This window comes from Henckelia pumila, chromosome 1 (genome assembly GCF_033568475.1).
Source record: "Henckelia pumila isolate YLH828 chromosome 1, ASM3356847v2, whole genome shotgun sequence".
Lineage (NCBI taxonomy): Eukaryota > Viridiplantae > Streptophyta > Magnoliopsida > Lamiales > Gesneriaceae > Henckelia > Henckelia pumila.
The window spans coordinates 122,006,962-122,025,894 of record NC_133120.1 but is presented as its reverse complement, the minus strand read 5'-3'; the positions used below and the strand labels follow the sequence as shown (position 1 = coordinate 122,025,894).

The window sequence follows — 18,933 nt, the reverse complement described above, 5'->3', positions numbered from 1 at the left end:
CAACATAATGAGAAGTTAAAGAGAAGGATAAGTGTGGAGAGAAGGGGAAAGATTCGAGAAACTAAGTTTGGAATAATTTCAGAAGACGTTATCAATATTTATAATTGAAATATTTTTTTTACAGAATTTATAATTGAAATTTTCAATCCGTGACACTAAAGACACGTGCGACCTTCTTTGCTCTTTAACCGTGCGAATACTGGCAAAACAACTTTGTGTCGATTTGTGACAATATAATAAAATTATTATTATTTGAAATTTCTAAATTGATTGTATAAGTTAATCTATTATAATTTTTAATTTAAACTTGAAAATGGTTGAAGTTTAATGATAATTCATAACGCAATTAATTAATCGTCTTAATTAGGGGTGGATTTTCGGTATACCGTATCAAAAATATTGGTATAAAAAAAATTCATACTGATAGCGATATCGAAATTTCAAAATTTTGGTATGAAAAAAATTTATACTAATACCCTATAGATACCGAAAAAAAATTTGATATACCAAAATAATGTATATATATCAAAATAATTTCGGTACGGTATTCCGAAAAGTCGGTATTTTGGTTCGGTAACCCAGTCCTAGTCTTAATCTACATTTTAGCTGGTAATATATTGCGTAAGCGAGATACTGCTCCATATAGGGAAATCATTGAAATGCACACCAAACCATATATGTCACTACAACAAATATGCTATTTAACTACACTAAAAAGACAACGGTTTTATACACAAGCTGTTGTCTTTTGGCCTTTAACAACGTTTTTACAAAAACCGTTGTCGTTGGCCGTAATTTTATTGAAAAAAGACAACGGTTTTTAAAAATTCATTGTCTTATATGTATTAAAGACAACGGTTTTAAAAGTTGTTGTCTATCAGCGGTTTTTTAGGCCTACAACAACGGTTTTAATTAACCGTTGTCTATTTGCATGTTTTTTGAGGCCTACGACAACGGTTTTATCTAGTTTAAGACAACCCTCTTGGCAAACCGTTTTCTCTTTTTTTTCCCTTTTTTAAAAAAAAAATACATATACAAATCTATACCTACACGCTAGAGAAGAAAGAACAAAAGAAAGAGAAGGAAAATCCAAACCCTAGCCCCAATCAGCGTCGCCCCTTCTACCCAGGACAGCTCATGCGCCCTAGTTGCCGATCGATCACCGGAAACAGGTCATCCGACCTCCTTTCAGTTAGCCTAAGCTTTAACATCGATCTCCAATTATTATTCTTTCTTCCTCAGAACGAACAGATTTCTGCAGTGTTCTTCGGATTTCACTGTCAGAATTTCAGAATGTTTGTTCGGCGCTTGTATGGTGCTCGCCAAGCTCCTTCATCTGATCTTATGTGTAAAGGTAGGTTCTAGTTTGTGTTATTTTGGATTCCTTTGAATATCGAGTTTAAACTCCCGATTTGTGTGACTCGAAGCTCTCAGCGCTTTGTTTACATGTTTTTCGCTCACTTTTGGAATTGCTTCAAAAAGGTATGCCTCTCGTCAATTATTTTTGTATATATTCTTTTTTGCTTCAAGTTTTTTAGATTTTCCTGTTTATATTTTTAATTTGTTTTTTTCGTTTCCTAGTTATTTTTTTCGTGTTTTTGTTTGGTTAGATTTTGATTTTCATTCGTTATTGTTTTTTTTTTTTTTCTGAAGCAGAAGGTGAAGGACAAGGAGATCAATATTTTCCTGAAGCTGGAAAAATAGGCACTAATCCATCTCTGCTCCTGAATAAAGCATTCAAATGTTTCAACGATAAGCATGTAAGTAGTCGCACTAATCCTTGAAACTTAATTATTTCTCGTAAATATAGTTGAGATATAAACAATTGAGTAAATGCTCTACAAGTGAATTCTTTAAAAATATTTTCGCTCAAGCTAAGTGGTGGCTGTCGGTGCTCTCCTCCCACCCAACCTGATTCTTGATTAACTGAATGCAATAATACTTCAGATTTGCATGTCCTAATACTACGGTATTCAGAAAATAGATCATGTACGCACACAGCCAAAGACTCGAAAGAAGGGGAGAGACGGGGAAAGGGGGTGATTTAACGAAAGTGGTGAAATTTTAAATTTATGAAAACAAAACATTCGAAACTTTTTCATCTAAATGGCATTGGATTTTCTATATTTGCTTCGGCCATCATAGGTAGCAATCTACATTAAATGACTGTCTATGATTCCTGCACATACTTACCAACTCCAACTCACTGCCCTGTTTTAACGCATTATTGCAACAAAATAGCATGATTTCTACATCAAATATAAAATCTATGTCCAATATGTCTTTTCAAACGTTAGAATATACTCAAAACATTCTCTGCCAAAGTTTTAAACAACAAAGAGATCGTGCAAAGGGTGAGTCTGAAAATTGGAAAGAAGACTTGATCAATGTTATGTATTCAGCTAACATGTTACAACTAAACACAATTTATCATATATTCTATTATACATGTCTACATATTTACAAATAACTCAAACCAGTGAGCTCAGCGTGCCACCTGAATACATGGATCCATACTGCAACGGACCGTGCATAGTCGAAACACGGCATGTACTGGATTGCGTGGATGGTATTGTAAAAAACTTCTTATTCTTCAACAGGGCTACTCTTAACAACATAAGAGATGTAATCAGTGGTGGATGTAGCTATGGTCTTAAAAGAGATACCAAACGACACCCTGATAAAACCTCGGTCTCCCCTCGATTTCAACTTATGATTAAGCTCTATAATGCCAAGTGCTGTAAATAAGGGTTTGTTTTGTGACATGTAACTTCAACGTGGCTGAGCATATTCGAGAAGATGTAATTATTGGTGGATGTAGCTATGGTCCTAAAAGAGGTACCAAACGACACCCAGATAAAAATCTTGATATATATGATTGTTTTTCACCAGTGGTTTAGATCATGATGGCGTGTTACCTGCATGGGCTTGGATTTCTTGGATTTTCGTCATAGGATCAGGAATTGGGGTCAGAATTTTGTGTGTTCTGCATCTGTGGATTGACTTATACAGGGAGAGAGCCCAGAAAAAAAAAGAAATTGAGTTGAGACATTCCGTAAAAAAGTGTAAGTTAATTAGTTGCTAGCTAACTAGGAGGATGCACGTGCTTTGCACGTGAAACTCTTCACTAATGTGTTATTTAATATAATAACTTAGAAATAATTTTTTAATTGAGATGTCTTAATCTTGCGACAACTCTTATATTTGAAATAGGTTTTGAGCAGTCGGATAATGTATTCCAGTATGCCCAATTAATTCATTTTCTCAGCCTTGATTTTGGATTGTATATATGAACTAGCTTCTTCAATTGGTCTTGAGCTTCATGTAGGGTTGTCAATTCGGGTAGGTCGGATCGATTCGGGTCGGGTTGAAGAATTTTTTAAAAAGAATCTCTCAACCCGAACCCGACTCAACCCAAAAACGACCAACCCGAACCCGAACCCGACCAACCCGACTAATCCGATCAACCCGAACCAACCCGATTTATATTTTTAGTTTTAAAATTTTTTTAAAAAATAATTAAATTAAATTTCAAAAAACACAATAATAATAATATTTAATTAAACACATAATAACAAAATCTAAGTTTATATATAATTTAAATTTGAAATTGTAGTTGTAAATAATTTAAATTATACTTAGTACAAAAAATAAAAAAATTATTTTAAAACATCAAAATTGTAAAATAAACATTAAATGACGAAAATCTATTATATAAATATATAATAAATTTTTTTCAAACATACAAAACATAAAAATGTAGCAAATATCTTTCATAATTTCATAAAAAATAATAATTAAAAAAAATTCGGGTCACTGGTTGACCCAAACCCAACCCAAACCCGATTAATTTTTTCGGGTTAGCTTTCGGGTCAACTTGATTTGACCCAAACCCAAAAACCCCCAACCCTAACCCGATATATTTTGGGTCAACTCGTGTCGGGTTGACGGGTTGGGTTCAATTTTGACACCCCTAGCTTCATGGATATGATTTCTGACTAGCTAGATTGCTTAATCTTGGACTGGTTGATTTTCGAATGGACTACTAGAAATATATCTTCGTGTTTTGTCAAATACCAAAACTTATTCTGAAAATTTCTCTCTTTTTGGTTTTTGATTAAACTAAGCAGCTCTTCTTTCTTTTATTGATATATTCTTCGAAAATCAATTATTTCTCTTCAAACATTCTTCAAGCAGTTTCCCCTTAATTAATTTGATATATATAAAATATCTTCATTGTATTTCTTGAAATACTTAAAAATTATATTTATTACGTCTCCTCGATATCTGCAATTCATTGAAAATATTTACCATGAATAACTCTTCACATTTTCCAAATAATTCTACAAATAGTTTCGAATTACATAAATTTGATCATATCAACAAATTCTTAGCATAGTGATCATGGAAGCAATTATCAAAGAGTACGAAATCATTGTTCATCAGAAGTTGATGTCCCTAGAGGCTAAGGTGGAAATGCTGCAAATTCATAGGGTTACTCCTTATCCGCCAGTAGGAGCTGGGTGACTGTAGTGACCCATACAGTGATCACCTAATAATCAAATATTTAAACATGCAATTAAATAATAAATAATCTTAATTAGAGTAAATGCAAAACTTAAAAAAATAAACCAATACCAGAAAGTAAAACCTAGTGTTCAACCCTGACATCCAGCCTTGATCACCACCTAAACTCCCTGACTTTAGGAATAACAACATGCATCGGTCCCATTGAATGGGGTAACTAGATAACAGAAAATAACCGGAAGTGAGCCTAACACGCTCCGAAATTGTCCTTAGCCCAAAGCTTCATATTTTGTCCGATTAATTCCAAATTAAGCCCATAATCCATGATTAACTATTTTTACTTAATTAATCTTGTAAAATGGTGTTGGGCTACTACAGTGACTGTCTCGAATAAAGAAAAAAAATCAAGCAACGACTTGGTATAAACAGGTCTGACGACATCTTCAAGTCTAAAAATGTTTCTCTTTTGAAACTTGTGAAAGAGCTTCAGACACTAGAAAAAATCAACTATTATCCAAGTTGTCGGGAGACATCATCAGGTGAACTGGTCACCTGGATGTCTTTCTGAAAAATGGTTGTTGAATGGGAGATTGTCATTGTACAACATAATCTTTGAATGAAATATATTTTATTTTCCTTATTTTAATTTGCTGTATATTTTTTTTTATGCAAATTATATATTATTTTTAACTGTCTAACATTTATCAATATAATCACCGATATTGAAATAAGACAAGAATAAGAGTAAAAAGGCATAGTCATTTTTTTTGGCGTGTCAGTTGATTGTAGTCTTCAATATGCTAGAAAATCAGTTGGTTCATCTAATAGCCTTCTATGGAGAATAACAGTTCCCATGAAACTGATATCTCTTTATTTGTTTTTGTCACTTGTAAATGCTGTCACAAATTGGTCTATGATACCCAAATTTACGTGAGTCCTTGATTGATTAGTCCTTTGGTAATCCAAACTTGAATCAACCTGACTGGTTTTATTGAATATATCCTATAATGTTCGTGCTTTGTGTTTAGTGTGCTTGTGAGATGAATAATATGTGTTGAATTTTGAATGATGTACATAAGAAGAATTTTGCAATGAATGAAGTGTTCGAGAGTATACAATGTATGATTTTATACTTTTTGCATCATAATTCTGTCTATATCTGCTTTGAACTGATCTTTCATGTGATTTAAAGTTATGTTTTCCAGTCATTTGATCTTGACTAGATTTCCGGTCTTTCTTTTCACATGAGTTTTGTGGAAGATAACCAATTCCAAATTTTTGAAAATTGCTCCAGCTCTTCACTGTTTCAACATTTTGTGAGGAAGGATTACTCATGGATTTGACAAAATGAATACATTTTCCTTCACACATATTTAAATTTTGTTGGTATCTACTTCAGAACTGCTTGTATCTTCTTTAAAACCTAGACCAGTCTTATCATTACCTGGCCTTTGCAGTTCATGAATTGTGTTTAGAGTACTAACTGAAGATTTATTCCATGTTTGAATTAGCTCAGTTAATTTCAAGTTTTCTGATCTTAACGGCTGTTTCTCATCATCTAAATCATTATTTTCAATTCTAAGCCTAGCAATTTCTACCTCTAAATCAGCTTTGTTTGGAAGTTCATTTTGCTTTGCCTTAACTTCTTCAAATCCTAAACATAATTTGTGATATTCATTAGCCATTTAGTGCATTGCATTAGCTAACTCTTCTTGTAAAAAATCAGTAGAGTTGAAACTTAGTACCTGTTTACTTGTAGAAAAATTAACAGGCATCTGCACACTAGTAGAAGGACGGTATTCATGATCCATGAAACAACAATCTTTTTCTTTGTTTGAACTCAAAGAACATCAAGATTCTTCAATATCTTCTATTTTAGAATTCTCAGAATGTTCAGTCTATTCACTGTTGTCTTGCTTAATAAACTGCTGCCAAATAATTTTTGCAGTAGAACATGTTTTCATAGTTTTGAATGAACATTTATCTATGGTGGTGTTTCAGAAACTTTTGGCAATCTCACTAAAAACATCAATTCGAGAATTGTTGGTTCGAACCAGTTCGTTCCTTTGAGAAGTGCGCCACTCTTTAAGAGCAACTTGAAGTTTAGAGTCCAAAGCTGCATGTCGTCTGAGGTAAGAGTTTGTTACATAATGAAATAATGGTACATTGCTGAAAAATCCCCAATCCAAACATTTTTTGCTCTGCACTCCCTAGCCACTTTTTTGTACCATAATTTTTGTTAATTTGTACCATATCTTATATGGTTTTGTACCACATGATGTATGATTTTGTAACACATTTTATGAATAGGGACCCCAAAGCAAAACATGTTTGTATTTGGGGATTTTTCAGCAAATTGCCCATGAAATATATTAATTAATTAATTGTTGATTCAAACAAGATGGTGATGATGTTGCAGCTGGGGAGAAACAAAAAGCAGCAATTCCAATTCCACCTCAGTTGTTCTCAACACCTCCCCCGCCACCGCAACCGGAGGTACGTACCGTACGTTTAATCCATATCCTATAAATTAATTCATTATATTTCTTTTCAATTACTTATACTAAATATTATACATTCAATATGTATGTATGTATGTATGTATGTATGTATGTATGTATGTATCCCAGGAGAGCACCAAGATTAGAAACATCATGGCATTTGACGGGCTAGGTCCGGAGAGGATCAACAGTCGGCTAGCCATGATCGGATTCATAGCAGCAATTGCAGTGGAATTAACCAGAGGACAAGATATATTTTCGCAAATACAAAACGGAGGGATTCCGTGGTTTCTGGGGGCAACTGCTCTGCTATCCGTAGCATCTCTTGTCCCATTGTTTAAAGGCGTTAGCGCGGATTCGGGATCCAGGGGATTCATGACATCCGATGCAGAGCTTTGGAATGGAAGGCTTGCAATGTTAGGGTTAATAGCTTTGGCTTACACGGAGTATGTCAAGGGTGGGACTCTTGTGTGAAAGTTTGTTATATATATATGGGCATGTTTTATTCCATTATATATAGCTGTGTTTAAATAATTAATTATTATGTAAAATATTCTAATCATATAGTGTGATATTTTCTAGTGACAATCTATTATATATTAATCTTTACATAGTTGCCCTCCACCCGTTCAACATAATGAGAAGTTCAAAAGAAGGATAAAAGTGGAGAGAAGAAGGGGAAAAATTCTAGAAACTAAGTTTGGAATAATTTCAGAAGACGTTATCAATATTTATAATTGAATTTTTTTTTTACGGAATTTATAATTGAAATTTTCAATCCGTAACACTAAAGACACGTGTGACTTTTTTTTCCTCCTTAACTTTGCCCCTTACGAGAATTACCAAAACAGCTTTGTGTCGATTCGTGATATCATTGTTTCAACTCATATACACACACATATATTTATGTCCATATCTCTTACAATATTTGTCTTTGACATTAATGCATGTCTTCATTGTCTCTAGATCTTCAATAAGTTTTTATAAGAGTTTTTAATGAAGTTGCACATGTTTTAATTGAGATGTCTGAATCTTGCGACAACTCTTATATTTGAAATAGGATTTGAGCAGTCGGATAATGTATTCCAGTATGCCCAATTAATTCATTTTCTCAGCCTTGATTTTGGATTGTATATATGAAGTAGCTTCTTCAATTGGTCTTGAGCTTCATGTAGGGTTGTCAATTCGGGTAGGTCGGGTCGATTCGGGTCGGGTTGAAGAATTTTTTTTAAAAAATCTCTCAACCCGAACCCGACTCAACCCAAAAACGACCAACCCGAACCCGAACCCGACCAATCCGACTAATCCGATCAACCCGAACCAACCCGATTTATATTTTTAGTTTTTAAATTTTTTTAAAAAATAATTAAATTAAATTTCAAAAAACACAATAATAATAATATTTAATTAAACACATAATAACAAAATCTAAGTTTATATATAATTTAAACTTGAAATTGTAGTTGTAAATAATTTAAATTATAATTAGTACAAAAAATAAAAAATTATTTTAAAACATCAAAATTTTAAAATAAACATTAAATGACGAAAATCTATTATATCAATATATAATAAATTTTTTTCAAACATACAAAACATAAAAATGTAGCAAATATCTTTCATAATTTCATATAAAATAATAATTAAAAAAAAATTCGGGTCACTGGTTGACCGAACCCAACCCAAACCCGATTAATTTTTTTGGGTTAGCTTTCGGGTCAACTTGATTTGACCCAAACCCAAAAACCCCCAACCCTAACCCGATATTTTTCGGATCGACTCGTGTCGGGTTGACGGGTTGGGTTCAATTTTGACACCCCTAGCTTCATGGATATGATTTCTGACTAGTTAGATTGCTTAATCTTGGACTGCTTGATTTTCGAATGGACTACTAAAAATATATCTTCTTGTTTTGTCAAATTGTTGCAAATTCTTAAAGACACGTGTGATGAAAATTGTTGCTAATTGGATGGCCCGAATTGGCCGATTTCCATCCGAGCCCCACAATTTTCATGTGGGCCCGGATGAAAATTGTGTTTTGATCAATCCGGGTCATCCATTTGTAGAGGGGCAGGGGCAGGGGCAGGGGCAGGGTCAGGGTCGAATGACCCCTTCATATCATTGTTTGAAAAAATAATGATAAATAAAATTACGGTAAATTGGGAATAAATACCTATCTATAAAATGTTTTGATGTTCAATTCCTACATCAGATAAATTAATTTTCCACTACCTGACACACCTCAAATCTTTCTACTCGCTCTCTGATAGAAAGATTCACTCATTTTTTTTACTTTATTTATTTATTTATTTATTATTATTATTGTTATTATTATTTTTATTTAACAATTGGTTGTCTCTCCTTCCTCTCTTATTTACTCGTTTCACGACACACCTTCTTCTACAAAAAGTCCCACAGCAAAAAAATCGAAGAACACCCACTCACCTCAAATTTGTCTCGCCATTCTTACACTGTCATCTAATCTCATTTACCTTTGTTTTCTCCTCCATTTAACCATTATCGTTTACTCCATCAGCATATACAAAACATGTGTGTGTTCATGCTGGTTTCTTCAATTTGTCGCATATTTTATTGCAGATTTTTATTCGATTTACCGCTTGTTTTTGTTTGATTTTCGTAGAATTTTGTATAATTTGCCTTCGTGTTTTGATAATTTTTTGGACGAAGGTTTTTGTTTGATTTGTCGATACTTTTTGGTTTTACTTCACATATTTTTGTTCAATTCTCTGTGGTCTTTTGTTGTAGGTTTTTGTTCGATTTGTGTTGGTTTTAAGAATATGCCGTAGTTAATTTCATATTATTTTTGGATGATTTGTTGATTTTTTTGTTCTATTTTAATTTTTTGTTTTTATTTTTGTTTTTGAATGGCATTGCTCTGTATTTTTAATTGGTTTTAATTGTAGGTTGGGACTATACTTCTTGAATTTTGATCATTTGTTCAATATCTTGTTTTTCCATGCCTAATTTGAGGGGAAAACGGTGGTCTTATTTCTGAATGGGAATGGATGAAATTGAAATTCTTGTTGTTTGTGGTAGGATTCAAGATTTCAAACTTTCTTATTTGTCATACATTGAAATTAGGTTCTTGATTATCAAGAATGGTTGTATGATGCTAAACTTCTTTGATATTTGTGTTTGAATCTCTATTTTATTTGGGGTAAATTGCATATATCACCCTTGTTACAATTTTTAAGCTATTAACCCCCGTGATTCTAGATTTGTATCATACACATCTCTTCTCGCTAAAAAATGACGAAAATGTCCTTGACTTTTATGAACTATTTAATTTATCATTTATTTTATGTAGGGGTATTTTCGTTATTTTTTAGTTGAAAAGGGTGTGCATGCTTCAAATCTAGAATTATAGGGGGTTATCAGCTTAAAAATTTTCACAGGGGGTTATTAGCTAACACGGGATTTCACAAGGATGATATATGCAATTTTCCCATTTTATTTTTATTTTTTTAAAAAAGTAGAACATCAAGATTAATGGTCTCATTCTTCAGCATCGTATCAAGCTACCTTTTGTTTTATTGATGCTAAACTTCTATGATATTTTGTGTTTGCATCCCTATTTTGTTTTTTTTTTTTTAAAGACGTAGGACATGGAGATTAATGCTTTCATTCTTAAGCATCATATCAAGCTAACGTTTGTTTTATTGAGAAAAGTGGAGGATTTGGCGTGTCTTTGGTTTGGTGATCTTTGGCTAGTGTAAGAAATCACAAATGTTATGGTTGATGATGCACGAGTTTATATTGAGAAATGAATTTTAGTTTTGGCTTTGGTTGTATGGTAAAGATTTTAAAAGGTTTGAAAAGTATGAATTATATTGATATGACACCCATTTAGGATTTTTTTTTCCAAAAATGTAATTTATTGATGAATGAATTCTTAAAACATATTGAAGCCAATTTATTTTTTATATTGAGACTTTTGTATAGAACATGTATCGACAATTTGGAAGCTAATTTATACATCAAAATGGGATGTCGAATATTCTTTTGTGTTTATGTTTTTTATTTAGTATTTTGACTATATTATTATTGAGTTTGATGGTATTTTTTTTTTCAATGAACATAGAAGCTTATTTTTGTATCTAAATTGGTTATGGTGATCTTATTTTATATGTTCTGATGCAGATATCAATTGACAAAAAAATGATTCAAATTAGTGTTATAGGAGAAGGAATGAGGATGCGACTGGTACCTATTACAGAAACATGATGAATAAGTTTGAAGAAAAACTTAACAAGGAGCAACAGAAATGGATAAAAAGTGCAATGTTGTATAGTGTTGTGTTCATATATGAAATAACCAAGACCCTGATGATACGTACACATATATATGATGTCATATTTTAACTATATTAATCTTGTAAGTAATTTTTATTGTATCGAAGTTTGCAACATTAGTACAACGTAACAATGTAGTTGCTACCAAAAATAATTAAACGAGTCAAGATCGTGATATAACACACATATATATGTAATACCATATTTTAAAAATATTAGTACCGCAAGTTGACTTAATTGTATAACATTTTGCCACATTAGTTACTATGTAACATTGAAACTTATACTGAACATATGTGAAATAACTAAGACCATGATGTTACGCATATATGTATATGAAACCATATTTTAACTATATTAGTAATACAAATTACTACGCAACAATGCAATTGGTATTCAACATATATACATGAACGAATCAAGATCATGATGTAACATACATATGTAACAATACTATATTTTAACTATAATTAGTACTGCAACTTTACCACATTATTCTACATTAGTACTACGTAACAATGTAATTGGTACTGAGATCATTTGAAAGGTGTGACTCAAGATCACCACTATTGAAAATAAGTATGGAAAATGTATCAAATTAAAAAAAATCTCATACAACAATTATACATTATTATAATTCATTTTCAAGCTAAATTACTACGTATCGATATAATTGGTACTGCGTTTCTGACACACACCAATACCACCATGAAAAACATGTATGAAAAATGTATCAAATTTAACAGAATCTAATACCACAATGAGACATTATTATACTTCATTTTCAAGCTAAAGTACTACGTATCGATATAATTGGTACTGCGTTTCTGAACACGCACCAACACCACTATGGAAAATATGTATGGAAGATAAACCGAATTTAACAAAATCTCATACGACAATTAGTTATACTTCATTTTCAAGCTAAAGTACTACATATCGATATAATTGGTACTGCGTTTCTGACATGCACCAACACCATCATGGAAAATATTTATGGAAGATGTACAAAATTTAACAGAATGTCATACCACAATGAGACATTATTATACTTCATTTGCAAGTTAAAGTACTATGTATCGATATAATTGGTACTGCATTTCTGACACGCACCAACACCACCATGAAAAACATGTATGTAAAATGTATCAAATTTAACAGAATCTCATACCACAATGAGACATTAGTATACTTCATTTGCAAGAAAAAGTACTATGTATCGATATAATTGGTACTGCATTTCTGAACACGCACCAACACCACTATGGAAAACATGTATGGAAGATGTACCGAATTTAACAAAATCTCATACCACAATTAGAAATTATTATACTTCATTTTCAAGCTAAAGTACTACATATCGATATAATTGGTATTGTGTTTCTGACATGCACCAACACCACCATGGAAAACATGTATGGAAGATGTACAAAATTTAACAGAATCTCATACCTCAATGAGACATTATTATACTTTATTTGCAAGCTAAAGTACTACGTATCGATATAATTGGTACTGCGTTTCTGAACACGCACCAACACCACTATGGAAAACATGTATGGAAGATGTACCGAATTTAACAAAATCTCATACCACAATTAGACATTATTATACTATATTTGCAAGTTAAAGTACTACGTAGCGATATAATTGGTACTATGTTTCTGACCACGCACCAACACCACCATGAAAAACATGTAGGGAAGATGTACCAAATTTAACAGAATCTCATACCACAATGAGACATTATTATACTTCATTTGCAAGCTAAAGCACTACATATCTATATAATTGGTACTGCGTTTCTGAACACGCATCAAAACGATGATGTTACACATATATCATAGATGTATAACCATATGTTTGAGTGTAAATATATGTTTTATATGTTTGAGATACTTACATGTCATTAAATTAATGATCATAGAGGTTACATATATATTAGATGTATAAACATATTTTTGAGTGAGTTATAGGTTATTAATTGTGGGGACCCGGGTTGCTAATCTTATCTTGGGGCAATTTATCATTAATAACAATGAATCAAGTACTAAAAGGAAATTATAAACCAAGAGCAAAAAATTTTTTTTTTTTTAACAAACAGTAACGCGCTCGATCGGGTAAACTCACCCGATCGAGCGAGCTAAAATATGCAGCTCTCGGGTCCATGAATTATTTGGCCTCGCTCGATTGGATGAACTTGTCCGATCGAGCGAGCCCAAATATTCATTTCTCTGTTTTTAACATTTCCAAGCCGCGCTCGATCGGGTGAACTCGTCCGATCGAGCGGGCTCCAAATTCTGAAAATATGCATAATGTATTTTTGCTGTCAAACTTGGAACATGTATACACATACTCTTTTTCAAGCTACAAAATAATATACATGTTATCTAATATCATCTTATAATCTCCCATACACATAATATGAAAAGCTAACATGTATTCTACAACAATATACAAAGTTCTTGTATCCTTTCCAACATGTTTAACCACATAAAGTACAAGTCGTTCTGCTACAACCCGAGCTCTCACATGCTAAGAGTATATCTCGAGCTATCCCTGTCTTTTCTGACCAGCTCTTGCCCCCACCTATTGTCATGCACACATACAAAACAAAGAAATAGCCGGATACCTCCGGTGAGAATAAAATCCCAGTATAAACAACATAAAGTGTGAGATAATAAACATGAATGCAATGCATATGTTCAAAATAGGCTATCAATTTGATATCAATAGAATACTAGTTCTTGGGATCCCGAGGAAATAAAATCTTCAACGAACACCAACTCACCCAATCAAGGTGAATTTAAATACTTTATTTCCTCTGACTTTGGTGCAACTATAGTGAGTCTTTTGGGTCTGGACGTAAGTCTACATTCCGTGCCACTCAACTACAGTCCTCCAAACGTCATATGCACTCTAGGCCTTTCAACCCTCTGTGCTTTTGGACTGGAGTTCAAGATGAATGTAACATAATCTGTATGCATTAAAGACTATAAAACATCTTGAACATCTAATCACATAAGCAAGAAAATCAACAAAAGCATTTACTCACATAAGGCACATAATCAAACAAGTATGTGATTGACAAGGGAATACTCAAAACAATAGCTATTTCGAGTGTTCTATCCCATCTGGATTAGCTGTCTTTTATACCTTTCAATGTCGAGTCTGAAGGTACTTCATGTCTGAAAATACATCAATACGATTTCATATCAAAAGGCTATTCAACTTGGTAGTTCAAACTTCAAACACAAATGCTTCAAAACTTCTTGAACTCTTTGCCGATTCAATTCCGGATTTCCCGAGTTCGACAACTTCAAACACAAGGCTGAAATGAAGTGTTTATGGACAATGAATATCAGCTGATAACTCAAGAATTTATCAGCTCAAACAAACAACAATAGCAAAAACTTGACAATTCTTGAACCGACGACATAACGGCTAAAAACCGGCAATCCAAACGATATCCAAATCAATCCAACAATCAATACAACTCATAATCTTCATCATATCAGCTCACATAACTCAAAAATCAGCATAGACAGAAATGATAGGGTTCGAATTTTGCTTTCTAAAATCATAAAAAATTTTAACGACAGTCTTTTTTCGAACCGTCTGCAAATACGTAATCGGTACTAGCTCAGTCACATATATAATCACAAATAAGAACAACCTATCTTCAACATAAAAATAAAATCTAAGAAAATTGAATGAAATTTGTACCAAAACGTAGCTCTCGGAGCGGTGATCGCAAATATATACTTATCTCGAATTTCTGACGTCCGGATCACGCAAAATCGAAGCTTTAAAATATTGAAAATGGCGTGAAGAAAATAAATCTGATCCGTCTGCCTTTTTGGTCGTGTAATCTGATGGAAAAAGAGTCAAATAGATATATATAAGCTATTTTGCAGTTTAGTCCCTGAACTTTTGGCTATTTGCAATTCAGTCCCCAGAAAAGCGATTTAATTCAATTTCAATTCTTATTCATTTAAGAATATTAGAATTTAATTCTAAACTCTAAATATTCCCAAATTAAATATTCTCGGATAAAAATTAAATAATTCCGGGCCTTACATTTCTCCCCCACTAAAGGATGTGTTCGTCCTCGAAATCATAAGCAAGCTGTATAGACTATCTGTATACCCATAAGATAATGAAATAACGGAAAACAGAATAAGAACTCACATCAAGGAAACAACTCTGGAAATATCTGTCTCATATCTGACTCAGTCTCCCAAGTCGCTTCTTCTGTGCCAAGTCGACTCCACTGAACTTTGACTAACTGAATTGTCTTGTTTCTGAGCTGTTTATCTTTGCGATCAAGAATCTGAATAGGATGCTCAAAATAACTTAGAGTCTCGTCAAGTTCAGCTTCATCAGGCTGAAGAATATGGGAAGGATAAGGTTGATACTTCCGCAGCATAGAGACATGGAATACATCATGAATACCAGACAAAGATGGAGGAAGAGCGAGTCGATAAGCAAGATCTCCTATCTTCTCGATAATCTCATAAGGACCAATAAAAAGCGGTGATAACTTTCCTCTCTTGCCAAATCTGACTGTACCTCTAAATGGAGAAATCTTCAAGAAAACTCTGTCTCCCTGATCAAAAGATAGAGGTCGTCGTCTGATATTTGCATACTTTTCTTATCTGTCCTGAGCTATTTTTATTATTTTCTGTATAAGCTTCACTTTTTCTGTCATTTCACGAATCATATCAGGCCCAACATCTGGTACGTCTGAGATATCATCACAATATAACGGTGATCTATATTTCTTTCCGTACAGTGCTTCAAAAGGAGTCATCTTAATGCTAGTCTGATAGCTGTTATTATAAGAAAATTCTGCAAGTGGTAATGAATCTTGTCAACTAGTACCAAAGTCTAGTACTATCGCTCTCAACATATCCTCAAGTGTCTGGATAGTCCGCTCTGACTGTCCGTCTGTTTGAGGATGTTAAGTTGTACTTAAATGCAATTGAGTACCAAGAGCTTGTTGCAAGCTATGCCAAAAGTGTGATGTAAATCTAGGGTCTCGATCTGAAACAATATATTTAGGCACACCATGTAATCTTACCACTTCTCTGACATAGATCTCTGCCATCTGATCATGTCTATACGTCATTCTGTATGGAATAAAGCACGCTGATTTCGTCAAACGATCAATAATCACCCAAATGGCATCGTACCCTCTGGATGATTGTGGTAGCTGTGTGACAAAATCCATGGAAATGTGATCTCATTTCTATTCTGGAACTGATAAACTCTTTTATAGACCACCTGATTTCTTTCTTTCTGCTTTCACCTGTTGGAAATTCAAACATTTAAACACAAAATCTTTGACATCTGCTTTCATCTATTTCCACCAATACTGTGTCTTCAGATCATTATACATTTTTCTGCCACCAGGATGAATACTAAAACGACTGTTGTGAGCTTCTTTCAATATCTGCTGTTTCAAGTCTGGCACATTTGGAACAACCAATCTGTTATTCACATATAACACATTATCAGCACAGACCTGATATTCAGATTGATGTCCAGATCTGACCATATCAATCGATTTCTTAATATTCTGATCCACTTTCTGTGCTTCCTTGATTCGTATCAACAGTTCTGGCTCAGCTTTTATAGCATAAACTCGGATAGACTGCATATCTGTTTCAAATACTAATCCAGAAATACAACAATCTTCCACCAAATGAGATACACCTATCGTAGACAAGGATAACGAACATACCTTTCTACTTAAGGCATCTGCAGCTGCATTGGATTTTCCTGGATAATATTTGATCTCGCAATCGAAATCTTTCAGTAAATCAAGCAATCTACGCTGTCTCATATTCAATTTTGACTGCGAAAACAGATATTCAAGCTTTTGTGATCAGAAAAGATTTCAAACTTCTCACCATAAAGATAATGTCGTCATATCTTCAATGCAAAGACAATAGCGGCAAGCTCCAAATCATGGATAGGATACCGTGTCTCGTGTGGCTTCAACTGTCTCGAAGCATAAGCGATAACATGCCCTAGCTGCTGCTACAACTTAAATTGTAATTCACCCAAGTGTAGGTTGTCTGCAAGTAATATACTCGTGAGTACAAGATCGATCCACGGAGAGGATGTTGTAGGTTTAATTTTAGAAATGATATATTATAGATGGAAATATTATTATAAAACTTCAAATACAAATTATAAAATTGTCAAGGCTTCAAAGGTTCATTGTTGGTTTATTTAAGATTGCTTAACAAAAATAAATAAAAGAAACTAAAATAAGAATAAACATAAAAAATAATTAAATATTTATACAAATATATCATATAATATAGTTTCCACTATATTAATATCAGATTCAACGATAATATATGGTACCCATAATATATATATAAGTGCATAAATATAAATTGACATAAAAATAAATATTAGATCAAATCACCATATTTCATTTAGAACAACCGGCAGAGCCATGTTATCGTCTAAATAAAATATATGACTTTTTATATTAGATGCGATAAAGTAAATGTTAGTTGCGGAAATGTAAATGTTAGTTGCGAAAAGTAAATGTTAATTGCGGAAAGTAAATATTAGTTGCGAGAAAGTAAATGATAGATCAAATCACAATATATTATTTAGAACAACCGGCAGAGCCACGCTATTGTCTAAATAATATATATGACTTTATTATAAATTTATACATATATTTATAGTATATAATTATTGTAGTATTTATTGTATCATATTAGACAACAAATCAAGGTAACCACATTCAAGGTACCAATTATTTGATGTTAATAGATAACAATAAATCATCCAAATTATACCTACAAATAAAGATCAATTAGTAAAACAAAATAAAAAATAGAAAAAGAAAGAATATACAAAATATAAACAATATTATTTGACCAACAATGAAACCTTTTCACCTTGACATAAAAATATTTAGCTTGCGATGAACATGAAACTCAAGAATAAGGATAAAAAAAATTTCATACTTGAACTTGAGAAACTTGCACACTCAAACTTTTATTCTCACACACACAATATTTATTTTACAAATGAGGAATTTCTCTACTCTCTTGCACACTCAAACTTTTATAAACATATCTATTTATAGGCTAAATGAGAGAAATAGTCCAAGACTCATTAAATGTGGAAAAGTAAAGTTGGTGAGTGCTTGTTTCCTTGAATGTTAATATCACAACCCAACTTTAATTGGTATGTTTGATGCCTTAAACTTCCGATTTGGCTTTTGCACAAAACATATAACACATAGCCCTTTGTCTGTAGATGTTTTTTGACATATAATTCACCCCTTTTGGATTAAAGGTGAAATACCTATGATATTTTTACTCCAAGCTGGTCATAGTAAAAGTAAATATGTCTCCATTTTGGTGTTTGATTATTTTGAGTATCTTAATGAGGTTTTTGGATTTTCTTGTCTTCTACAAAGTTTAAGATGCCTCTTTTGTGATTCTACAGGATTTAATATTACTCCAATATGACCTTTGTAGCTTGAGTAATTTTATTTTTACCAAACCTGCGCAAAACATAAAATATAAAATTTTTAGTAAAATATTTAAATATTA

The 18,933-nt window shown here is 32.7% G+C and overlaps 2 protein-coding genes across 7 annotated transcripts; both read left to right on the top strand.

Annotated features, from left to right (window-relative positions):
• Window positions 1–1,075: 1,075 nt before the first annotated feature.
• Window positions 1,076–3,068, top strand: LOC140876114 (uncharacterized). 6 transcript variants are annotated; one of them, XM_073279982.1, is made up of 5 exons: window positions 1,089–1,172; window positions 1,243–1,354; window positions 1,428–1,482; window positions 1,657–1,760; window positions 2,893–3,068. In XM_073279982.1, exons 1-5 carry the CDS (start codon window positions 1,138–1,140, stop codon window positions 2,905–2,907), a joined length of 321 nt encoding a protein of 106 aa, XP_073136083.1. In that variant the 5' UTR covers window positions 1,089–1,137; the 3' UTR covers window positions 2,908–3,068. The 6 variants fall into 6 exon arrangements, 2 of the variants coding, with proteins under 2 accessions (XP_073136083.1, XP_073136084.1); XM_073279983.1 differs by lacking the exon at window positions 2,893–3,068 and adding an exon at window positions 2,601–2,691; XR_012148679.1 differs by lacking the exon at window positions 2,893–3,068 and adding an exon at window positions 2,601–2,691 and having other exon boundaries at window positions 1,076–1,172; window positions 1,252–1,760.
• A 4,113-nt stretch (window positions 3,069–7,181) lies between these two features.
• Window positions 7,182–7,502, top strand: LOC140873900 (early light-induced protein 2, chloroplastic-like). Its single transcript, XM_073277187.1, has one exon. The coding sequence runs from the start codon at window positions 7,182–7,184 to the stop codon at window positions 7,500–7,502; it is 321 nt and encodes a 106-aa protein (XP_073133288.1).
• The last annotated feature ends 11,431 nt before the right edge of the window (window positions 7,503–18,933 follow it).